Below are 27,016 nucleotides of genomic sequence, written 5' to 3'. Positions count from 1 at the left end.
TCAGTTTTTCTATTCTAATCTGTAGCCTGTGTTGCCATGCTGGTTTTGTGGGTTTCTTCTGTGTGTTGGTTTGTTCTGATCTCTGCCTAGTGTGTATATTTAGTGTAGTGAGTGCTCCTATATAAACCAGTAGTTGCAACTCTTCCATAGTTGTGTTTTCATTTATTTTGTTATGTATGATTGTGTTGATAGTTTTTATTGTTGTTTCGACTTGTGGGTTATTTGGCGGTCTATGCAAGAATGGTCTAATGTCTGTATTTGTGTCTTTGTATTCTATATATGTCAGCTGAAATTTCTCTTCTATATCTAACACGTGTGTCTCTTCGTGTTCTATTTGTGCTTGTTCTGGTGGCTGTCTTAAGATTTCGTTTTCCTCTGATTGTTTAATTGATGCGTGTTGGTCTTTGTTTGTTTGCTCTGGGATGTTCGAGTCCATTACTGTATTTTTTTCTTCTTCTGCTTGCACATTATTTTGTTCCAGTATTTGTTGTACTTGTTGTTTGATGTTTTCTAATTCTGACTGGGGTATCCTGTTATTTTTTATTATTACACGGATCTGATCAGCTAGTCGTTGTTCTGTTAAAAATTTTAATTCCGGGTATCTGGTAATAAATGTTGTGTATACTTGTGATCTGTATCCAGTTGTGTTGGTTCCTAGGTTTGTTGCTTGGTAATAACAGAACATGAGGTGTCGATTAACTTCATCTGACCATCTCATCCTCTGTCTTTGTTTTCCTTCTAGGGTGGTTGCAGGAAGCATATCCTGCAAAACACCTCTATTTGGATTTAAATCATTTTCCAGTTGGCTAACAGTGTCGTTACCATTGTGGGCGGGCATAGGGTTCAAGCGTCGTCCCCTACCATGACGGCGCTTGTCCGAGGCTTCTTTAGTTCGGTCCTGAACCAAGTAATCACACTAAAAGGGGGGTTAGCCCTATTAATGGTTTGTTCTTTTCGTCGCCTTTTACGACTGGCAGAACATACCGGAGGCCTATTCTTTTCCCGGGTCTCCACGGGAATTATTATTATTATTATTATTATTATTACTGACAATGACACACAAATGTTCCTTTGTGAATCACAACAGTATTAACAGCAGTTATTATCCACAGCCAGGGATATTCAGGTCAATTTCCAGAATACACTGGGAGACTCTCCTCTTTCATATGCAACTGTTACCAAGTGGACAAATGAATTTAAATTTGGTCAGGAGAGCTTAGATGATGATCTGCACAGTGGTCAGCCAATATTTGTCACTACTTCAGAAATCATTGGAAAAGTGCACAAAATGGTCATGAAGAATCGCCGATTGAATATGTGTGAAATTGCTCATGCTTGCCAGATGTCATCTGAAGTGGTATATCACATTTTAATTGAAGAATTAGAATTGAAAAAATTATCTGCAAGATGGGTGCTATGACTCTTGACTTCCATCTCTTCCTAAAACTGAAAGTTTTTCTAAGTGGACCAAGATTCATTTCAAACGAAGAATTGATAACCACAGTTGACAATTATTTTGCAGGCCTGGAGGAAACTCATTTTCGAGATGGGATCAAGGCACTGGAACATCGTTGAACCAAGTACATTACTCTACAAGGAGACTACATTGAAAAATAAGAAAATTTTCAGTGGTGTATGTACTTTTTTTCTATTCTGTTCCAAGAACTTTCCATACCACCATTGTACACAGCTGTGTTCATAAGCATAATTTTGGGAACTGCTTGAGGCTGTGTATTGATCCATACATGAAGATTTCATGCACCCCTACATTTTTTCATGGTCTTTGACATAAACTATGCTATCTCTATTATCATAGGTTCAGAGCAATATCACCATATTTTCGTATGATGCTCCATCTTCATCCCACCATTTTCCATTATGACAGCGAGTAAGCCATGAAATTGTTCAATGAATCTTACCACAGTGTACTGTACTAAAAGGTTTGTGTGAAGCAACAATAGTGGAATACTTCATTAATACTTGTCCAGCACTGGAAAATGCAGCGATATCAACATCTTTAAACACAAACGTCCACACTGATCATAAAATCCCTGTATATAGATGACGATATTTGCTCTCAGAGACATCACTGTGAGATATGACACATGTGATGTAATACCTCTACATTTATGCTACATGTTGTACAATTTCCGTAAAGAATTCTTGCATAATTATCCACAGTAATACGAAATAGAGACAGTTCCTGTTTATCATTCATAATGACACTTTCATTACCCTCCAATAAGCCCATTAACATTGTGAGCGGCATACAGACACTGACGTAGGCGTCTATCAATCCATCTGTAAACTATCCTGCATCTTCTAATACATTCAGCTTAGAATTGATTTGGAGACATATGCTTTGAGCATTGATATAATTCCATCATTTCTTATGTGGTCATGCTTGATACGATTAAGTACATACCTTAATTCTTGAAACAGAAAGATGAATGCATTATGAGTAGGTAGCAATGTGTTATTGACAGAGCGCTTCTGCCCTTCTTCTTGGGTATAAATCTACCTTTAAAATATAGGAAACTGTTCCTTGGAAGTGTTAACTCATCTTGATCTTGAATGAGAATTCAGCCTTCAGCGCTATCAATTTAAGAAACTAATAATTCTTAAACATTGTTGTGGTCTACTACCACTGTAAAATGCTCATCTGATGGCTGTGTGCTTGTATTTGTACTTGAAACCCATGATGTTGCTTTAATGAATGATATACTTTTCTGCAAATAACCTGAAAACTTTTGGTAATGACACAATTCTCCAATAATCTTACTGATCTATGCCAAATGAGGTTTTCAAAAAAGAGAAAATTTGTTTGAAAACTACAGAGTTCTATTGAATGGTCTTAATTATCATAGTTTTATTAATTTGAGATGATTTATTTTCAGGAGAGCAACATATAAAATATGATAGTGTTACATTGCCTAAAGTAAATTATTTGTTAACATGTCTTATAAATTGAAAAATGGTTCAAATGGCTCTGAGCACTATGGGACTTAACGTCTACGGTCATCAGTCCCCTAGAACTTAGAACTACTTAAACCTAACTAACCTAAGGCCATCACACAACACCCAGCCATCACAAGGCAGAGAAAATTCCTGACCCCGCCGGGAATCGAACCCAGGAACCAGGGCATGGGAAGCGAGAACGCTATCGCACGACCACGAGATGCGGGCTATAAATTGAAGATCCCAGCTATAAACAATGGTAGGAGACAAGTTGGTTGTTTTCAGAAACTGTAAAGTTTAAATAAATAAAATATTGCAAGTACATCCACTGTAATTATTTTATTCAAATAAGTTATTGTTAAGAAATATTTCTTGAATAACAATATATTTTTAAAATCGAATGCTTTATCAAAAATTTTACGCTTAAAAGACAATCAGTAGGTACTTAACACTGTTTACTGCCAAAGTGAGTGCACTTCACATGCTGTAGTGTAATATGTCATTCTGATAAAACGATGTGTTGCACAATGTCATAAAAATGATCGCCACCATAAAAATATTTTTTTTTAGTTTCAGTAGTGAGATGGGAGTTGTATACTGTGTAGAAGTTTCAATTGGTTTGAGTATGAAATCGGCAAGGTAGGATGACAAAGCTGCTTTATCACATTTCACAGTGCCTGCTAATTTAGGCAGTTTACTCCATGCAATCTCAACCAAGTTCAGAGAAGCACCATGCACCAAGTGCAGTGAGTACCATGACAATTAGCAATACGTCAGAGGAACAAGAGAAGAAGCTGAAGTGTCATTAAGATTGTACAGATCTCTCATCCAGGTCATGTCACACAGAGTACAAATGTTAGCATGAATTATTACAAAGTGTTTCCTGGTTGTAAACAAGAGTTAGTATATACGGTTGTCTAGAGAAATGGTTTAGATCATTTGTAGTCAACATGGTCCCTATCATCCACTAGCGTGCACTGTGGCTTTCAAAGTGGGTGATAGGTGATATAGGTTTCAAAAATATTTTGATTAAGTTTTTATAAAATGGTGACAGGAAGTATTTGATAAGTAATTATCATTATATGCATTAACTTCCTTTGACCCTGCTCTATAAATTTTATGAAATAAATTTACTTCCCTACTTAATAAATCGCCAATACTGTAGATCTGACGGGATGTTCGAAAATTTTACTACTAACAGATATTGAAAGGAAGTGGTACATAAGAAAGACTGACTACCCTTGGTTTAGGCCGTTTAATAGAGGTCTACAATTGAATAAAGATCTCAGCTACGAGACCAGATGAAGATACAGAAGTAAGGAAGATTGCAAAGACAAAAAAATTAACGTGGTTACTCTGATCATTGAAGCATAAGGCAGATGATCACAATTAATAATTAATGGTGATCATAAACTTTTATCACAGTACTTTCTCTTTTCACATGAGGGAATATGTCAGTTGATTTCCCCTGAGTTACCATTGTTTACTTGCATTTGTTTATGGAACATTACTGTGAAACCTTTCAAAAAATAAGGATATGACAATAAGATTTGCATTACAATCTTTTTTGCAACAATAAGGCATAAAAACCTTAAAAATTAATCTATGATTCAGTTCAGTATAAAATTAGTTTATACTGTCACCTTATTGCAGCACATAAACGATGTTAATGATGACCCTCAACACTTCTACTGTCACACTATCGTGTAACTTATGATAAGGAACATAACTTAACATTTGTTACTTGCTTAAATAATTGTCTACATTTATCTGATTAGCCACAACTTTTCAAGTGCAATGGGTTCAGCAACATATTCAGGATCTTTATCTGAATCGTAGTCATCCACACCATCCTCAGATTTGCACAAATCGTCCCTCTAAAGCATTTTCGTTGCATTAATACCACACACATTGATACGACTGGCATACATATTGTTGGCACTTACCAATATTTCCATACACACATCCAGACAAAGTTGCCATTAGCGAGAATCTGAAATTAGACATACAGCTGTCATTTCTCAGTTTATCATGGAACTATCAACTAATTAGAGTAAACCTCATCACATGCTGTGTTTTAATGTAATAACTCTGTTCCTTATTAACTGTTCCTTGCCATTATTTACAGCCAATGCTTTCAATTGTGTACACTGATTGCATGTTACAACATCGTATTTTGCACATTTTCAAACTACTGTCACATTCCATAAACATCGCAACACAACATCTGCCTTAATAAGTACAACAGATAACCTGAAGCTTGCCATGAATGTACAACAACCAACTATCATGTGCTTCATACCTGATTTCTCGGTGGCAGTGTATCATGTCAGGCACCATAAAGTCACAATGGAGGCAGGTAGTATCAAGCATCCCCCAAGGTTCAGCATAAGTCCTATACTCTTTTCATTGTACACAAATGATATGTCATCAGTTTTGTGCTACCGCAAATACCACAGAAACAAATGGAAAACCAATAAACCTGGAAATACCTATCAAAAATCTCAACACTGACCTGTGCACTATTTTAATGGACACGGGATATAGGGTTAAAGCCCAAACCACACAAACCCCAGATGGTACTTGTTGGTCATTCTAGGCTTATTAGACCAAAATATCGGTAGTCCCTGCAATGTTTAACCATAAGCAGGGCAAATATCATCTTCCCTCCTATAGCAAAGAGTCTAGGATTAACAACAGATGAAAATCTAAGTTAGACTGAGCAGAGAACTGCAGTGTGCAAGAAAGCATCAGCACCTCTCCATGCCCTCTTCACCTGAAAAAGGAACTTGTACAAACACTTATATTTCCCAATACTGATAACAGTACTGTTACCGTGTAAGACCATTCTTAGGAAAACTCATGGTAGCTGGAATTGGTTATGAATGCCTGTGTTCGTTATACCTGTGATGTTCGACTCTTTGATCACATTTCACCATCATATGCACAGCTATCCTTTCTGTGTGCAGCCAAGTACAGAGATTTCCATAACTTCTGCCTTGTCCACTGTCTTATCAGTGACTGCTGACCCTTGAATCTCTCATTGACCTTAATGACCTGTCTAAACAACATGGCAGAAATACTGCTCCCATCAGAGCAAAATCCTTTCTTCCCCCTCCATAGCTCAGCGATTCCCGACAGGGGACTGGGTGTTGTGTGTCCCTCATCATTTTCATCATCATTGACACCCAAATCGCCGAAGTGGCGTCAACTAAGAAGACTTGCAATATGGAGGCATAACCCCAAACGGGATATCCCAGCCAATAATTGCCATACGATCATTTAATTTCCTTTCTTCGCCACTCTATCACTCAGTATCACCATCTGCATTGTAACAGAGAACTGAATAACACCACCTGCTTCAGAAGACAGTTAATGACATATCTGGTAAAGCAACAATAAGAATTATCATTGTCCCTTTAAGCACTTGTTGCCCTGTACATTCCTCCCTCCAACCTCATCTTCCTTATTTCCCAGTATTCTTAGCCAAAGCAGTCTCCTTAAATTTCCTATCCCAAGGACTCACTGTATCAGAAAGCATATATTTTGTATAACTATTAATTCTTCTTTTACCTACCATTGTCATTATTGTTATTATTGTCATTAATACTATCGCCATTTTTATTATTACTATTATCACTGTTAGTGGCAGCAGCTGCAGTATTAACTTCACTAGTCCATAGTCAGTACAGTTTACTCACACTGCCACTTCAGACACTCAAACCATTTTAATACTATTTGTCACATTAAAATTGTCATTCCTTATGTAACAATGATGTAAAAAAGGTACTGTATGTGTGAAACCATGGTCTGATGTAAGAAAGCACTTGATAGCCCTGGTCAGATCAGGTTAAATAAATGAATAAATAAGTGAATATTGTGTTATTGTGTGAGGTAACTTTATGTGTGTGACATTTTGCTGCCAAAATTGTCAAAGAGTGTCATTAAAGCTACTATCGGATTTTCATATAGAGTATTATGTGTAAATCTGTTTATTACTGTTTCCATTTTAACAAATAAGTTGCTGAAAGCAATATGCTGAGTAAAGGTACACTATTACAGAACAAGAAACAATATTCTTGTCCAGATGTCATATAACAGACTGTCATGATAGGTTAACGCCTCTTAGCACCCAGTGAAAAAATTATTTACTTACAGGCAACAAAATGTATCAGCTCTTCCTGGATATTTATTTAAACAGAGCCACATATGATTTGTCAGCTGTCCACAAATTCTATGGCATGTGGAACACAATCATACTGGTCATCATGTCACAACAGAGCTCATCAAAACATTCCAAAATGCTTTTCAAATAAGAGCATTCCCACAGATCGTCAACAGTCCTTCAAGTCACGTCACGTCAAGGATTCTCAAGAAGAAAATGTTGATGGTGTCATCATCTGCTAATATTGGTAGTTAACCCGTTTTCTCGTCAATGATTTATGTTTTAGTAGTAGATTCCGTGCTTTTGTTTTTCTCCTAATCTTTTCTGTATGATTGCACTTTGTTTTCGTGGCCAATTGCAAATGGTCCATGATGACCCGGATATTTTTTTTTCTACTGAGTGTTCCTCCACAATCGAGATCATATACCTAAAAGCGAAAACTTATTTAGATTTTATAATAACAAAACGCAACTGCTCTAATGAAAGGGAAAAATACAGTTAAGTATTGTTTGATGTGTTCACATGTATATATTTTTACTAGTATGTAAATGTTTGGAGTACTGTTTAACTTGTCACCATTTTACCACACAAAATTGGTCAGAATATATGTTATAAAGTTTGCTTTGATCAATAATAAACTTTATCGTTGTTAGTTACTCAGTACTCATACTATACTCCTACTTTTTGTACGATAGAGCGTATCTCATAAGCTCATTTCCAACGTCTGGATACTCGGCTTTGCAAATTGGCGTGATGTGACATGATGGACTAAATGAATTGGCCTTTGAATGTGTTTTAATGTTGTAATTTCGGTAACTATCACACTGTATTTATATAAACTTTGATCTTTTAATACTATAATGAAAATGAAAATCTATTATTAATATTGATTATTATTATCACAAGTATACAATAAACATTTTGCCTTAGCCTTACATATATAGCTGCCCTGTCAAGTCCTTTAGGTCACCCGAATCTGCAAATCACTCTTTTTTTTTTTTTTTGAGTCATCTATCTTCTGCCCACCACAAATTTCTCTCCTGTGCCAACCATTACATCTCAGAGTAGCAATTGCAATCTAAATCCTGAATTATTCGCTGAGTTATTTGATTTTCTGTCTTCCTCTACAATTTTTAGCCTCTACAGATCCCTGTAGTACCATGAAAGTTATTCCCTAGTACCTTAACAGATGTCCTGTCATCCTTTCTCTTCTTCTTGTCAGTGTTTTCTGTATCTTCCTTTCTTCACTGATTCTGCAGGAAGCCTCCTCATTCCTTAACTTATCAGTTCACCTAATTTTCAACATTCTTCTGTAGCATCACATCTCAAAGCCTTCGATTCTGTTCTGTTCTGGTTTTCCCAATGTACATTCTCAGAAATTTCTCCCTCAAATTGAGACCTACTACTTCTTACTAGCAAACTTCTCTCTGCCAGGAATGACCTTTTTGACAGTGTTAGTCTGTTTTTTATGTCCTCCTTGCTCCATCTGTCATGGGTTATTTCGCTGCCTAGGTAGCAGAGTTACTTAACGTTAGCTACTTTGCGATCCCCAGTTCTGATGTTAAATTTCTCACTGTTCTCATTCCTGTTGTTTTTCATTACTTTCATCTTTCTTTGATTTACTCCCAACTATATTCGAATGCATTAGACCGTTCATTTCATTCATCAGACCCTGTAATTCTTCTTCACTTCCACTGAGGATAGCAATGTCATTGGCATTCCTACCACTCATTTAAAATCCAATAAAGAAAATGTTAAATGGCCAATGGTATTTGTGATAGCGTGCTGGTTAAATCAAAGATTCCTACAGGCAACAAAAACTGCCACATGCATCCCTTTATAATTGGACATGCTTTTTTTACCATTTAGTGAGGGTCTCCTGAATAAATATTAGTTTATCCCAATATGAATAATTAAGTGAATCTGTGCAGTGGGACTCCTTCATCAAAGTGTAAGTTTGATTTTACAAAACCGACTAATAATTAGAAGTTATTCCGAACATTGTAAATGTAAATGTCATGTGACTAGGGCCTCCTGTCAGGTAGACCATTCGTCGGGTGCAAGTCTTTCGATTGGACGCCACTTCGGTGACTTGGGCGTCGATGGGGATGAAATGATAATGATTAGGACAACACAACACCCAGTCCCTGAGTGGAGAAAATCTCCGACCTATCTGGGAATCGAATCCAGGACCTTAGGATTGACATTCTGTTGCGCTGACCACTCAGCTACTGGGGGTGGACATTCCGAACATTAATCACAACATATACCATGGAATATGCAGCACATTATAAAATCCACCATCAAGCTTCTCAAACACAAATTTTCTGTAATGAAATAAAAAATAACCATTTAATGCGATCAACTATGCAAGCACCAGTAATTACTTTACTCTTATTGAGAACAATTTTCCCAGTACCTGGCTTTACAATAAGTTCATAGCAATTTCTGAGCTTAAATAACCAATTCCATGTGTTCACAATTGCAATATGTGTGTATAACAGTCATTAACCAGAAGATAAAGTGCCTCTCTTAATACTTCTCGTCATATCACTGTTTTCTCCAATGAAGACAGCAAGCAGCAAGGAATACATTATGGAAACCTAAATAACTTCACTGGCATTTTATTTATGGCTAGCAGGTAACTGACCAAGAAATGCAATATTCATGAAAAAGCAAACACTCGAAGTTACAACACTACACCGCCCACCACCACACTGTAGACATACCATACTGCGCCATTGTCATATCACCTTGTCTGACAAACAAGTAATGTTAAAAGCCATCCAACTTACTGTCCTCAGCACCTGCCCCCACCACCATCAAAAAGATACTCAAATGCCACTAGGTGAATCTACTCTCATTCTGCTCTTGATTGCTTGACAGCACAGAAATACACCTGATAAGGAATTCAAAAACAGTTTTAGTCGTTCATTTGCCTTTCGAACGACACATTCTGTGTCGAAAAGATTTTTATTACTAATTTTAACACCCCTAAATATTTTCTACAAGTATTCTAGTTTCGTATCAAAATATTTGGCAATGGTGTTCTTTTGGTCACGTTTCTGAAGCTCTTGATGTAAACTCTGCACAATGACATTTGCAATACAGTGCCAGCAAAGAATGACATTGCACAAGAGCAAGCACTTAAAGCGGTCACTAGACTGTCAATATTATTGCTTAATATTTCTGGTTGTGTGTAGATTAAGCTGAGGGTCTGGGCAATAATACTGTACAGATCGAGAAGTTTTCAAATGTATTGCGGTACCTGAGAAATATTATCTTGTCTGTGGACAGTATTGACATTACCTTGCACTCACTCACATATTTTGTAGATCAAAAGTTCCGATGTCATGTACTTCATCCAGCTTCAGTTTCTTCTGAATGAATTTTTGAGACTCATTGTGCCACTTTTTCCTCCACCTTTTTTTTCTGCTTGAAAGAAAATAGAGCAATTAGCTTACCTGCAGTGTATCCATCCTCCAAAATTTCGAATCACGTTAAAAGTCGCCCTTTTTTATAATTCTAAAAATAACAATAATAATGCACAATATTACTGCATAGTAATATATACCGTCTAAGGATCGTATGTTTCGACCGGCGAGATGAAGAGTGGATGCATGTACAAGTTTTCACTACTGTGGGTGCCCCTTAATCTCTGTGCATATCTTACATCCTTTCCCAAATAATATCTTTGCGGAGTCGTATTTGGTTCACAGTTTGCATTTGTAGTTGATGGCGCCATTTTGGCGGTGTGTTTGTTACTTGTTGTAAAGGAATTGTGAAACTCTTCGAAGATGGTATGTTGGGAAATATGCAAATAATGTTTCAAGTTATAATTTGTATCCTAGCATAATCTATTTTTAAAAATATGTATTTTATGTAGTGACGATTTATTTTCTGCAAATGCCGGCGACGCGGTGCAACATGATTTCCATCCGCTATGCTGTATTGTTGTGATTTACAACTTTGACAAAAAAAACTTACGTTGTCGACATCTTCGTCAAGAATTTGTCTCGGACACCAAATGCACTACATAATTGTAGCAAAAGTCTATGATTTATTAGGCTAAAAGGGTTTTTCCATGACAAATCAAACAAGTGCTGCAACATGATCGTCTTACATTTATTTGATATTAAGTATGAATGTAGTATTCATAAATAGTAGCACAAAATAATTTTCCTGACAAAAGATTGCGTAGTATTGTTTGCTAAATGTGTAAAAAAATATTTTTTGTTTGCGGAACGATATCTTTTTATTAACAGCTTCTGTTCTAAGCAAATGAGAACAATGAAATTAAGTTCATTTGTAAGCCATTTTAAAGTGGTTTCATGTGATAGACCCAATTAGCGGAAAGTATGTATTCATTTTCTATGAAAATATCATTATTGACTTTACAAGATTTTGATAAATTGCATTCTTAAAATTCTCGGGAATTATATTCGAAAGATAATGTTTACTTGTACAAATTCTGGAAGTTTCGTCTGGGGATGAATGTTGGTTTACTGTCAAAAGTAATTTTATGTTTAAGATGGTGTTGTAAAACACCTTTGAAACTTGATTTATTTTAAATAGTAGTCTTACACCTCATTATTTACTTCATTGTATAGCCAAATGTGAGCATCAGTATAATATAGGTTAGAGTAGAAGTATAAAATATTTGCTTTAAGCGTGTTGGATTTAAAAAATCGATACAGCATAATATAAGAGATGTCGCGAAAACCAGTTAATAGTTCTTGTTACTGATTTGAGTTATATCTAATTCATCATGCTTCTTGGCAGTTAGTTGCTTGCTCCATGGGATAATGTGTGTGTTCCTCCTATAGCAGTTTGAGGCTTCAAGATTGCCTTTAGTTTCCAGTTATTTACGTAAAGAATGTCTGTATGACTATAGGAAATTAGAGATAATAGACGGTCCCTCATGAATTTAAGACATTAACTGTGATTTAATCCTTTACCTATTTTTTACAATTACTAGTGTCCGTTATATTCACAAGTAACATCTCTAGAAACAGACACAGAAATCCTGCTACTATTTTTTATTTATTTATTTTGACAAATTCAAAACATTTAAACATGACATTCCTTTGTGCCCAGTCAACTACGTGCCTTCCCAAAAGGTTTGAAAAATAATCTTAAAGCAGCTGAGTTCTTGAAGATTTGTGATTTGGCTGAGAATTACACATTTGTTGTAAAAGATGATGATCTTTACCATTTGAGAAACACACAAACAATAATTAATCCCTTCGTAACTTACTAGAAGGATGGTGACACACCTTAGCACACAAGTCATATCGTAACAGAATACCTCACAGATGACACTGTTGCCGTGCACCTGTTGCGGTCCTACATAATTCTTTCTGATCAAAAAATTTAATTAAAAAAAGTAAAATACATTACTCTCCTGACAGAGGCAGCTCAGTACAAGAATAGAAAAAACTAAACCATCTTGTGCTGTTCCATTTTGAAGCCCAGTGCCATTTTTCACTCTGCTCTCACGCTAAAGGAATTAGCGATGGTATTGGTGGAACAGTTACGTGACTGCGTGCCCAATCAGTGCCCATATACTGATCAAATCGTGGCACCCGAACAGTTGTTTGCCATTGATAATGTTGAGTGGATAAATTTCAAGTATACCACTATGGAAGATCATGAAAATGAAGAATTGAAACTTTTAAGAGATTTGAGAAATGTTGTACAATTACAGGAACTCAGAAGTCTTCATCTTAATTCCCCTAAGCAAGATCAGAATTATAAAGTCTAATTGAACAGGTGACAGCTGTTGTCAGTAATCCTGTGTCGTTGGACGATATTAAAGGATATATTGCTTGTGAAGACAGTGAACACTGATGGTTAGCCTGTGTAGTTAGAAAAAATTAGGTAAAAGATTAAATCACAGTTGCTTCCTGCATCTAGAGGGACCGTCCACATCTTTCACCTTTTCCAGTTCTTTCTGTAAGCAGCAGGGAATTTTGAACACTGAAATTTCAACTAATCGAACATATACATTACCCCATGTGTAAAAGCTGATGTGCAACAAATGGACTGGCTAGAAGCATGACAAACTGAACTGTTATGGCTCATCTGATTTTGGGCGTATCTTTGGTATTCAGCTGTACTGATTTTTTTTTATGTTTGCAGCTTCTGTTTTTTAATTTGACACTGATAAATAATTTATTTTATTTTGTTGGCCACGTGCAGCTATACAACACACAGCTGATGAGAAGTAGGTCTAATACTTAAAACAGATTAATTTTTAAAGCTGTTTCATTGCACACTCTTACACTTCAAATTACTTTAGATAGTGACCACATGCTCATTCTGAGTTGAAACTCTCCTAATGTGTAGAGGAAAAGAGTATCTTTGGCTTACATTTCTGGTTCCAAAATTCAATAATGTTTTCATAAAAATAGAATATTTGTTTTCAACTGATTACGTTTATCATTTGAAAACAAAGTTCCTTCCAGTGAACTCAATTTCATGTTGTAGCTTACTTAAAACACAAGTTGTGAACAAATCAGTTTTATTCCGCAAGGCAAAAAATTTATTTTCTCGGCCCACTCATCACTTGGCAACCTTTTGTCAGAAAATGTGAAAAAAAATTCTCACATTACTGTATGTGAATGCTACGGTTGTGCTTCATTTCAGGTTAAATCCAATAGGGTAAGGTTGAAAATATTTTTAATTTGTTGATTTTACATGGAATGACCCAACAGTTAAGTTGAATGGTTACCTTGGCGGGTCCAGCAAATCATATGCTAAATGAATGAAATTTAGAAGAAAATGTTATAAATTTAGAGTTTTGTTGACATGAAATTTTGTTTTCGGTCCTTACTCATTGCTGGAAATGTATGTTACGTAATTTTTGTTGTAGACGATCGGGAAAAATAATAAGATGCTTCAGCATATCAACTACAGGGTCAGAATTATATTGCAAGACTCCAGGACTTTTATTGGAACGTTCAAAGGTAAGTGGAGCTCTGCATACAGTCTGGTTGTGCTCGGCATCTGCATCCAGAAACATTGAAGCCCACTTTGTAACGGCAAACTACATTTGAATGTAAAAGTGGAGGAAAGCTCCAACTTTGGCTAGTATGCCGATTGTGGCCACTTTGATGTAACTGCTGAATTTTAAAGTTTCTTTTGAATACCAACCAACCCAGTTGTAGCCTCTTACAAAAAGTATTATTCAGTTGTGTTGAGAAGCATTTCTTTTTGTTTGGAGTCTCAATTTTGGGAAAAGATTTGTTGATGTGAAGTTTTGCTTTCTGTGACGTAGAATCGTGCTTTTCTTGTTTAAACAGAACCTAAGAAGGTACATAATTTGTTGAAGGATATGGCTAATTATTTTAATTTCTAAAAAGTTAAAATGTAAGAACACATTGTTAGACTTCAGTGGCAATTAACAGACCAATATTTGGTACTGGTTCTCTGTTATGACCATGCATGTTGCTGAAAGTATGTGTGTATCCTTTTTTGGACACATTTATTAATAAATTAATGGCCACATAATAAATTGATATAAAACATCTATAGTGCAGACTTTGCATACAATATAACTAGGCTAAATAAAAGTTTTAAAAAATTGAAATAATCGTTATACCTACATAGACATAATTTATATTGCCTGGGCATTTCTCAAAATTATTAATGCTCATAATATAATAAAATGTGCAATGGGAACTATAAAAATGTAACGTTTTTAACTCAAGGTATTTGTGCAATATTTATAGGATTATAAAGTCATCCAAAGGATAAGACTTCAGTATTCTCCCAGCAATGTTAAAGATGTGCTAAAGGCTATTGGGTAGGAAATGAAAGTTGGTATAGCAAGCAAGTTGCACTGTACCCCAATTACAACATTAAGAAATAGAATTTTTGTGTATTTTTGCAAGAATTCGCTGGGCACTTTGGCCTAGATTGTCCTAAGAAACAAAATTGAAAAAGTTTATGGTCTGGGTTTCAACTCTTCCATCAGGTTTCCACTAGCCGAGGAAAATCTCGGGTATGTATGTGCTAGGACAGATTTGACATGTTGTAAGACTGCATTTGCAAACAATCTATCTGGAAAAAATATTATTCATTTCTTAAGAGACAGAGTTTTCCCCAAAACATGCTGAATTTGTTAATAGGACAAGAGCTTCTGTTACAGGGGAGAAAATGAAAAATTTGTTTCAGAAAGTAGCTGAAACTCTTTGTGTTAAATGGTCCTGACAGTTTTTGGTGTGAATGAAACATCTTTTTTACTTTGATACTCACAGGTCCTCATGGCTGTAAAATTTAAGTTTTCTAATTCTGGTAAAGATAATGTAATATGTTTGCTGCGAATGCTGGTGGAATATTTGCACATCCCTCAGCAAATAACTGTAAAGTACAAAAGAATTCCAACAGCATTAATGAAAATAGTTCTTCAATTGGCGCATTGGAGAAACAGAAAATGGATGAATATCAGATGAAAGTTTCTTTCAGTACGTAACAAATATATTTGTCCATTCTTGAAAAAAAGAAAAAAAATCCTTGACCTATTGTAATTTTTTTAGGTAAAGGCTGCTCTCATTTGACACTTAATTTGAGCAGACATTATCATGAAAACAAGAGCATGCTAGCTGCTCTTTATCCCCATTCTGCAAATCTTGAAACCACTAGATGTAGCAGTCTTTGGAGCAGACAAGAAAACGTGGAAGAAGTGTGTTCAGAAATGTTCATGACAATAAGAGCCCTAAAATTTCAAAATCTGATGTACCTACTGTTTTCACAAATTGTTTCAGAACCCAAAGAGGTGGGAAATATGCGTCCTGGTTTCTGAGTAAGTGATCCGTTTCCATTTAATGCAGATAATGTGGATAGTTGTTTGTAGTTCACTAGCCCCAACTGCAGAGATCTATCAAATGTGTCTTTTGTGTGTCGAAAAGCAAATTGATGCTTCCTTTCTGCACACTTCAGAGAATTAAGGTACTTGAACATCCAGTCTTTGATGAATATTCGATTGGTAGCAACATTTTCTGTAAATGGTATGATCTGGCAAGAACCTGAGCAAGGAGGCAGAGATAGATAGAAAGAATACACACCCATTCTTATGATTAGTGAAAAGTGTGTGTGTCATGAATTTAAGGGAAGAGAGAAGTTGGAGGAGCAGTCTGAAGGGGGGGGGGGGGGGGGGAGAGAAAACAAAAGCTATGAAGTTATCAATCAAAAGAGGAGCCGGTCAACAAGTTCTGAGGAGGGGTGGACAGACAGTGGAAGCAGTTTAGAAATGTAGAACATGATGAAATGCACATGAGAACTAGGAAGAATGGGTCGTAGTCAAGAAAAGAAATAACTGGTGGCTTGACCATCTCGGAAAAATTTTATATTTACTGGGCGAATTCCCTAATGTTGAGTTGACTCAAAAATATTTTCTAAAACATTTATTGTGTATCATTTGGTAGAAGTTGTGGGCATTTTTGTTTCAGTCTGCAAGTATTTTTTGCATTTGCAAGCATCTGTGTTTTTATTATTCAGTAATAGATTGCCCTAGGCCTTTCAAACGAAAAGCATTTAGTTCAGCACACTCTGGCCTACAAATTGAAACCATTATCGCTTAGTTGTATGTATTCCTTAACTCTGCTAAGAGAGGTAAACACCACAAAAATTTATCCCAGAGGGGCATGGACAATAATTTACATATTTCAAACCTTATCCACTTGTAACATATTAGTTTTATTGGTAATATGTTTCCTACAATGGCTCAATCCAAATGAAGTGGTCCAATAAAAATGAAGTTGGTTTCTTGACCATTTTTAAATATTTTAATTTTTTATATGTGATTACCCTATAATTGAGAAGTTCAAAACAGTTTTTAAAAAAATTTACCTTTCATCTTTACTTTACTTTACTTTATTTTAGTTTGTAAGCATGCAACGATGTTTCAGTTTAGAGATGTTAGCAAAAATATTACTATCTCTGCACTAGCTTAAGTTACAACATTGCAATTGGCATGATTGTTTTTAGAAAAGTGTCCTCTACAACATTGTTTATTACACAAAATACCCTAAATTCATAAATGACCTCCAAAGTTTGGTATCCAAATTTTCAAAAATCCACTTTTTAGGCCCAAAAATAACAAATAGGGAGTGATTTATGACAGTCTATTTCTTCCTGTAGTTAGATACCATACACTACTAGTCTGATACAGAGCAAGAACACTTAAAAATGTTTCCTTAATTTTTATGAATGTTTGAAATTTGAAAATTTTCATTTTTTGTAAAGTTTTGTGTTAGTTATCTCAAGTGGGACTGAATATAAAAATAACATTTTTGCACAGTTTGTACACCTATATGATAGCAACGTACTGTAAAAATTTCGACATTGGTATCTCACTGTGAACGAAGATACAAATTCTTGGAAATGAGGAGATAATTCACATTACTCTAAAACTGATCTTATGGCTGTTGCCTATTCATGTGTGATCTTGGTGGGATATAATCAATTATTATTGAAGTAAGGTAGTGAATTACATACAAAAAGTGGAAACATTGCTGAAATTAACATTTATATTATTTTGACATACTTAAAATAAATATTTTCAATTAACGTCCTTCGAGATGTTAACTTTTTAAACCTGGTGGCGAATGTTACGAACACTTCTTTCTTTGGGCAGCTTCTGTGAAATAGAATAAGACCTCCCAGTTGCTGTGGTAAGTTCAAGCACTGAAAGTTTCCTTAAAACATTTTTCATTGGTATCCAAACTTTGTCACTAATAGATTTCTTGACTGATGGTCTTGGGACAGCAGGGTGGTAAAAATGCCCATAAAATCATTGTTTTCCAAACTTATTCTTTCAGCCTCTGCAAGCCACCACTATTCATCATACATACATGCCACTATTTCATTCAACATTAAAAACAGAGATGTAATTTTACTGGCACAATGATCCTCATAAATTTCGGTTTCTGATGTTACATAGCATCAAACTAAGTTTTCTGCAATGCCAAGGAATTTGTGGGAATGCCTGACGTGTTTTCATATGTAGAACCGCTTCTTCTTTCTTGATCAGAAAATAGGTACTGCCATTAATATTATCCTTGCAAAAGACATACATGTCATATACTGTGAGAATTTGCTCTGTTTTTGGTCTTTGTTGATTGGCTTTGCTTAAAGTTTTGCTGTACCTCCTACTCCATCACATGCATTTTTACCATGGCAAGATGGAAAAAAAGTGCCATTCAGCCTCCAACCCAAAGTCTACTTTGTGGTTGCACAGATTTGAAATATTCTTTTTGTTCTTATACTGACTGTCACTTCCATCTGAAAAGTATATCAGCTTCTCAAGCTTGGGAAAATTTTCTTTTATGTAATTTATTACATTCATCTTTCTCATTTTTAAAGTAGAGAATAAATGGGTGCACTGCTGCCTGGTCATTGACCCAGTGGTACCCTTGTATTGCATCCTGAATCACAAATGTAACATTTTCTGCAAAATCAGATAGCACTTTGCATTCAGTTTCATGAAGTTGTACATTTTTTTCCCTTCAAAAACTTACTCTGGATTTTAGAAACATAGTGGTGACTTTTGTTTTTCTGTAAGTTATCAGGAAAGATTCCAAGTACTCGTCTTGAGATTTAACCACTGTTATCATTTCTGCCCTGTCAGTTGTGACTCACTGTTTGAAGGTAATACTGTCTTGCATTTCTTCATCATATTCATGATGATTCATGGTTTCCTTACCAGAGCATTTATTACACAAATGCCTCATGCAGTCATAACTGTTGTCACAGACCATTAACTAGTAACTCTTCATAGTTAAGATCACAGAGTTATGCACCTGCAATCATCAGTTTGACATTTTGATGATATAAACAAACACTTACGGAGTGTGTCCCTGAGGATCCAGCCAAAATACACAAGTTATGGTGGAGATCACACAATTTTGACCTTCCAGTTATGCATTCAGGATGAGAATTTTTGAAAGCTACGTAAAGCTCATTTAAATTTGACAGCGCTAGTCATTTCTGCTTTGTTACTTTAACTCCATTTATAACAACTCTTTTGCTGTCTTTGCAACCTGGGCACATTCTTCTGTTATCATCATCTTCAAAAAACTGCTGAATCTTTTTTTTTTTCTTCACTTATACCTATTCCTATCTTCTTTCCTAAAAGTGGAAGAATGCCTTGCTCTTTCACAAATTTTCGTGTTAGTTTAACCAAATGATGAGAAACGTTGAATTCATGAACTATTTTTCTCTTGACCATGAGTAAGGGAGCAAACTTAAAAATTTAATTTTTTCCTGTTTAGATGTCACTGAACATTTAATTTTGAATTTCTGTATTAAGCTCAAATATTCAATGTCAGATGATGCTGGTGGTAGGTTTTCTTCTTTTTAGAAATAATGTTGGTATCTGTATTATTAAAGCGTGATTCCAAGTCTCTTCTGATTTTGTCTGAAATTTGTTGTATCTTATTTTCAATAGTTGCTTTTCTTTTTCTGTTACTTAATTTTATTATTTTCGAAGCAGGAGATGTGTCTAACTTAGAACAAGTAAAATCCAATATGCTAACAGCTTCCTCATTACAAATATAAATGTCATTAACAAGGTTACATGATTCTCGTTCTGGATTCACAACAGATATTTTTGAGTAACAATTTGGGAACAGGGTATTTCCAGGAATCACATTACATTTCACTTGGGAAGCTGTTTCACATAACAAGGACAAATGTTCAAGTTTTATTTCCCCCAAACCTTTTTTTGTCTAACTTCATCAAACTCATTGACATTTTTCGAGTTTTTTGAAACTGAACCATAAACTGTCTTGTGACACACTTCACTTGCTATCTCTCCAACAGAGCTCTGTTCATCCATGTTATTGAATTCCAGTTAATCTCTGAAAATTAATTACAAATTACACACAGAACAAAGCACATAACACATTCTACACCCTCGATAAAGTATGTACCTGACAGAAGTTTCAGACCAGACTGACTACAACAATGCCTCACCCAGCAATAATGTACGTCTTTATTGGCAATAAACCTAAACTTAAATGGGCATTTTTATTACCAAAGAACAAAATTGAAAGCTCCTGTTGTTTAATATTGCATTATTAAAAATAAATAAACTAAATGAACATTAGGTCATTTTGTTAACTAAATATATGTTACCATTAAAATTTATTACAATGAAACAGCCATAAGATAAGTTGTAGAGTACTGTGAATTATTTCCTCATTTTCAAAAATTCGTACCTTTGTTCACGGTCAGATATCAATGTTGAAATTTTTACAGTACATTGCTATCATATAGGTATGCAAAAATCATATTTTTATATTCAGTCCCTCTTCACAAGTTCCTCAGTATGAGAGTGTAATTTTCCATAGGGACCTTCTCCTCCAGTCGAATGATGAACTTAGGACTAGTCTGGAATGATGTGGGCTTGATCTCATCTAGTGTGCCCAGAGGCCCAAAGGCCATCATGTAGACACTGCTGCTTTCGTTCTGGCATTTGAGAGAGTACCCTGCCCACCTCCATGTTTTGCTTTCATTCCCTCAAGTTCGGCCACATGCCTTTGCGATGCAGTGCCACTCCAATTTTTGGTGGCTGGCCACCCTCTCAATGTGGGCAGCCCTTGCACCATACCACTAACTGTGTAAACTGGTCTCTATTCATCCTCTCACCAGTGTCCAATACATACAAAGGAAAAAAGGATTCAGGAAATAAAGATTTTTGACTGTCTCAGGTGCTTTGAAGTCCGCAAGAATTTTGACAGGCTTCACCCTGTGCATCTCTCCTCTACCTTTGCCTCAGTTACGTCTTCCTCTCCTCCCCCTCTTCCTTACCCCCATCCTGCCTCTCTTCCCATTTCTACCCCCTGCAGCTCCAATCCCTCCTCCCCCCTTGTAACCCCTTCCTCTGGTGTTCTTCAGATATGAAACCTGCAACCTCAGGTGACCTATGCTCGATGGGCCCCAAATGCTGCTCACTCACTGTTCAATCCCGACATTGCCACCCCTTATTCCGTTATTGATAATACCTCCTCCCTCCCTCCTAGGGTGAAGAAGTGGCTGCACAAATTAAAGGACAAGAAGGCAATGTCCCCTCCTCCTCATCCCAAATCAGTCACTTTCCCCCTTCTGGTCCGGGGGTTAGTATGGGCCTGATGTATTCCTGCATGTCGTAAGAGGCGACTAAGACAAAGGCAATTGTGGTGGCACCCACACCAATGCTGCCTACCTCTGTGTCTGAGCATAAGATGAGAATTCTGGCATCCGCTGAGGACCTAGACCTCATCAAACCATCAGACAGACTGGATATAACCTGTTCAGGAAATAAGTCGGTGGCAGCATGTGATCCTGAGACGTAGACTGCCTCATTGAGTGTTTCATGCCTTCCCAGTCTCACGATCACGTCGCCCTCCATTGGAATTGCGGTGGTTTTTTCCACTATGTGGCTGAGTTACGGCAACTGTTCAGCTTTACACCTGCTTTCTGCATTGCCCTCCAGGAAACCTGGTTCCTGGCACTGTGGACCCCTGACATTTGCAGCTACAGGGGATATTACAAGAACCATAGCGAATATAATAGTGTGTCTGGTGGAGATTGCATTTATGTCCTGAACTCTGTGTGTAGTGAACCTATGCCCCTTCAAACTCTTCTTGAAGCTGCAACTGTCAGTATATGGACGACACATGAAATAACTGCATGCAACATATCTCCCTCCAGATGGTGCAGTACCCCTGAATGTATTGGCTGTACTGATTGATCAACTCCCTGAACCTTTCCTACTTTCGGGAGATTTTATCGCCCATAACGCCTTGTGGGGTAGCACCATGCATACTGGCCGTGGCAGAAATGTCGAAAATTTACTGTCCCAATTCGACTTCTGCCTCTTAAGGGGGTCTGACGTGAAACGGGCCAACTTGGAGCAGGAGAGGCACAACAGGACATTTTAATTTACACTGTCTATACTTTTACAAATAAATTCATAAAACTTTGTTATCATGACCAGGAAGGATTCAGGATTCACACTCACAGCAGAGGAAGTTAAAAAACATAACAAAACAATTGTTTTTACATGTGAAGTTTCATTATTTTTTCACTTGGTATTGGCTGCATTTGTTGCTATAGGTACACTTTTCTCCATAAGAGAGATTCTTTGATGAATTTTGCGCAGCATACAAACCATACTTACAGGTGTATGAAACTCTAGAATTTTCCAAATCTGTTAAAAACTATGGTAAAAATTGAGATAATTAACTATAAAATTAGAGTGTTCTCTAAACACGAAGCTTAAAACGTAACAGCCTAATCGATTTTTCCATAGATTAAATAAATTGGAGAATTTCATACACCTGTAAGTATGGTTTGTAAGCTGTGCAACATTCATCAAAGAATCTCTCTCACTTATGAAGAAAAGTGTACCTATAGCAACAAATGCAGCCAACAGTAAGTGAAAAAAATCATGAAATTTCACATTTAAAAAATATTTTTTGTGTGTTTTTGAACTTCCACTGCTATGAGTGTGAATCCTGGATCCTTCCAGGTCATGCTGACAGAGTTTCATGAATTTATTTGTAAAAGTATAGATAGTGCAAATTAAAATGTCCTGTGGTGCCTCTCCTTCTCGAAGTCGGCCCGTTTGATGTCCTACCACCCTTAAATACTTGGGCCGCCACACATTTCAGTGTGGCGCATGGTAGTTACTCAGCCATTGATTTATCAGTTAGCAGCCCAGGACTTCTCCCATCTATCCACTGCAGAGCACATGATGACCTGTGTGGTAGTGACCATTTCCCCAATTTCTGTCACTCCCACGCCGTCATGTCCATGGACGCCTACCCAAATGGGCTTCAAACAAGGCAGACTGGGTAGCCTTCACCTCTGCTGTCACCGTTGAATCTCCCTCATGTGCTGCCATCGATGTTTTGATTGAGCAGGTGACTACAACGATAAATTCTGCAGCGGGAAACACAATCCCTCGTCCTCTACAGTGCCCCCTGTGAAAGATGGTCCCTTGGTGGTCGCCGGAAGTTGCTGAGTCAATTACAGAGCATCGACGGGCTCAACAGTGACATAAGTGGCACCCTTCCTTAGAGCACCTATTAGCCTTTAAGCGGCTCCGTGCCTGCGTTCGCATGTTTATAAAACAATGAAAACGGTACTGTTGCGAGAGGTATGTGTTGACCATCTCTTTCCCAATTCTAGACGAACATCTGATGTCTTTTTGGCTACCAGACCACAACAGGTGGCCCTGGCATTAACATCAGTGGTGTGCTCACTACTGACGCAAACGCGATCGCCAAGCACGCTGCTGAGCACTATGCTCGAGCCTCTACATCAGAGAACTGCCCCCAGCCTTTCACATCCCCAAACGGTGGATGGAAAGGAAAGTCCTCTTGTTCACAACACACCACAGTAAAACCTATAACGCCGCATTTACAGAGTGGGAGCTGCTCAGCACCCTTGCACGTTGCCCCGACATATCCTGGGCAGGATCGGATCCACAGTCAGGTGATTAAACATATCTCGTCCGACTAAAACCGATATCTCCTCGTCATCTTCAACTGGATCTGGTGCGATGGAGTCTTTCCATCCCAATGGTGGGAGAGCACCATCATTCCGGTGCTAAAACCCAGTAAAAATCCACATGATGTGTATAGCTATCGGCCCATCAGCCTCACCAACATTCCCCCTGCGGGTTCGGGGGTTAGAATAGGCCCGCGGTATTCCTGCCTGTCGTAAGAGGCGACTAAAAGGAGTCTCACATGTTTCGGCCTTGTGTGATGGTCCCCTCTCGGGTTTGACCTCCATCTTTCTAAATTATTCCGAAGAGTGAGCCAATTGGGGAAGGGCGCCTTACGTGGTGCACTGTATCTGTCGTGCATTGAGACCTTTAGCCGGCTTTTTCGTCATTGCAATGGTGTCCCGCTCGTTTTCCATCTCTTGGGCGAGGATACGTCCCTGGGTGCGATTCCCACGCTGCACTCTGTAGTGTTTCTTTTAACTGCGACGACGACCGTGGACAGTTTTGCACCTAAGATCCAGCACGGTAGCCAGTCCGTTGTGGTTGGGCCGCCATGTACCCTGTTGGTTGTAGCCCCCTGACAACACAGGGATCGCTCTACTGATGCCTGCGCCGTTAACTCCCCACGTATGCCAAGGAGTAGATGCCCGTCTCCCTGGGGCATCAGGACTCCCGGCAATGGCCATCCTGCCAGGTGGTTATTGCTGCGGCTGGGTGGCGCCCGTGGGGAGGGCCCTTGGTCGGAGTAGGTGGCATCAGGGCGGATGACCCGCAATGAAGCGTGGTACATCATCTCTCGCTGGCGGCCAGCCACCAGCAGTCTCTAAGCGTTCTCGGGCTCAATTTAATGCTGAAAAGTACAATCCGAAAACGTTCCCCTCTCTGGCCACGCCGTGGGAGGAGCGTAAGTCTCAGGATGGAGGTAATAGTTATTCGCCCCGATTCTTAGTTCGTACGAGAGCTGATGGGGAGTCTTTTCTCTCCACAAAGCCTCTGTTCTTCATTGAGCATTTAGAGGACAAGTTTGGGGAGGTGGAGGGCTTGTCACAAATGCGCTCTGGATCGGTCCTGATCCAAACGGCATCCTCTGCCCAGTCACGACGGTTGCTTGCTTGTGACAAGTTGGGGGATGTTGCTGTTACGATCACGCCGCATAAGAGTTTAAATATGGTTCAGGGAGTTATTTACCATAAGGACCTTCTTTTGCAGTCTGATGACGAGAGCTGCGCGCCAACTTAGAGCGCAGGGGTGTACATTTCGTCCGGCGCGTTCATCGGGGTCCGAAGGAAAATCAGATAGCTACCGGTGCCTTCATCTTGGCCTTCGAGGGTGATACGTTACCGGAAAAGGTCAAGGTGATGGTCTACCGATGTGACGTCAGGCCCTATATTCCTCCCCCGATGCGGTGCTTCAAGTGCTGGAAGTTCGGCCATATGTCTTCCCGCTGCACTTCCAGCCTCACATGTCGAGATTGCGGACGCCCGTCTCATCCCGATACTCCATGTGCCCCGCCTCCCATCTGTGTCAACTGCGGGGAGCACCATTCACCTTGCTCGCCTGACTGCAAAGTCTTTCAGAAAGAGCGCAAAATTATGGAATATTAAGACCCTGGACCGGCTGACCTATACTGAGGCCAAAAGGAAATATGACAGACTCCATCCTGTGAGAATGACATCTTCTTATGCAGCTGCTACGACAACTGTGCTAGCCCCATCAGTTTAGAGACTTCCAGCCAGCTCGATAAGCAGTAAGACTCCTCCTGCCCCCTTGCCTGTGGGGGGCTCTACCCAACCGGTTGCTCCTGCACCACCTACCTCAGGAGCAACCTCCTCCCACCCGTCGGGGACGTCCGTCCCCGCTTCTCAGCCGGAGAAGCGTCTAACTTCTTCGGCTACTCTCGCCCGTAAGAGTTCCCTTGGGACCCTCACTTCCCACGGTTCCACCAGCGGGAAGGATGACGGCCGCCAGTGGCATAAGTCCTCACCAGCGGCCGGGCGTAGGGCTTCACGATCCTCCTCTGTCCCGGAGACTGAATCGGTGAAGCCTTCCCAGCCGGTGCAACCCAAGGTTCAGCGAGAGAAGTCCAAGAGAAAGACCTCTAAGGCCAAAGAACTTGCGGTGGCGCCAACCCCACCGTACCTTTCGCGCTCTGCGTCTGAGGATGCAGTCGAGATTCTAGCGTCCGCTGAGGACCTTGATCTCGCTGGTCCCTCAGACGCCATGGATGCCTCTCGTACGGGTACTGAATTGGTGGCAGTGAGTGAACAAGCGGCGTAAATTGCCTTCCCAGTCCTTTCACGCCTTTCTCAGCCATGGACAATATCATCCTCCAGTGGAACTGCGGCGGTTTTTTCCACTATCTAGCTGAGCTCCAACAACTTATCAGCCTTCACCCTTTCTTCTGCATTGCTCTTCAGGAAACTTGGTTTCCAGCAATGCGAACCCCCGCCCTCCGTGGCTATCGGGGTTATTATAAGAACCGGGCAGCATATGAAAGGGTGTCGGGTGGCGTCTGCCTCTATGTCCTTCACACTCTGCACAGCGAGTCTGTCCCTCTCCACACACCTTTAGAGGCTGTCGCTGTTCGGGTGTGGACGCCACAGGCTGTTACCGTCTGCAGTCGTTACCTTCCACCGGATGGTGATGTCTCGCAGCATGTCCTGGCTGCGCTGATAGCCCAATTGCCGCCACCTTTCTTGCTATTGGGCGACTTCAACACCCATAACCCCCCGTGGGGTAGGTCAGTGGCAACAGGTCGAGGCGCCATCGTTGAGCATTTATTGTCGCAGCTCGATCTCACGATTTTAAATGATGGTGCCTTCACACACTTCAGTGTGGCGCATGGTACATACTCCTTTCAATATGTAGCCCTAACCTCTTACCGTCTGTCCAATGGAGTGTGCATGACGACCTGTGTGGTAGTGACCACTTTTTGATCTTTCTGTCACTACCACAGCGTCACTCTTCTGGGCGCCCTAGCAGATGGGCTATGAATAAGGCTGACTGGGACTTGTTCTCCTCCACTGCCGCTCTTGAGTCTCTCTCTAATGACAACATTGATGCGGTGGTTCAATCGGTCACCACCGGCATCGTTACTGCCGCCGAATCTGCCATTCCCCGTTCTTCTGGGTCCCTTCGGCGGAAGGCTGTGCCTTGGTGGTCGCCTGAGATCGCTGAAGCGATTAAAGATCGCCGGCGGGCGCTCCAGCGTCACAAGCGACATCCCTCCTTAGACCACCTTATCGCCTTCAAACGGCTGCGTGCGCGGGCCCGCCTCCTTAACCGCCAAGGCAAGAAGGAGTGCTGGGAGCGGTATGTGTCCACCATTGGCCTCCATGTCACTCCTTCGCAGGTCTGGGCCAAGATTCGACACGTCTACGGCTATCGGACCCCTG

General features: G+C 39.1%; 1 protein-coding gene across 1 annotated transcript in view; it reads left to right on the top strand.

The window, feature by feature from the left end:
* The first annotated feature begins 10,815 nt into the window (after positions 1–10,815).
* The window catches only part of LOC126191228 (small nuclear ribonucleoprotein-associated protein B), a 35,487-nt gene continuing 19,286 nt past the window's right edge, over positions 10,816–27,016 (top strand). Inside the window, exons 1-2 of the mRNA XM_049932033.1 lie at positions 10,816–10,923; positions 13,998–14,091. Of these exons, the coding sequence (XP_049787990.1) occupies positions 10,921–10,923; positions 13,998–14,091 (97 nt within the window). The 5' untranslated portion in view covers positions 10,816–10,920. The remainder of the gene's footprint in view (positions 10,924–13,997; positions 14,092–27,016) is intronic.

Source organism: Schistocerca cancellata, chromosome 6, assembly GCF_023864275.1.
Source record: "Schistocerca cancellata isolate TAMUIC-IGC-003103 chromosome 6, iqSchCanc2.1, whole genome shotgun sequence".
Classification (NCBI taxonomy): Eukaryota; Metazoa; Arthropoda; class Insecta; order Orthoptera; family Acrididae; genus Schistocerca; species Schistocerca cancellata.
Note: the sequence above shows the minus strand (reverse complement) of the source record. Positions and strands in the feature narration are given on the sequence as shown.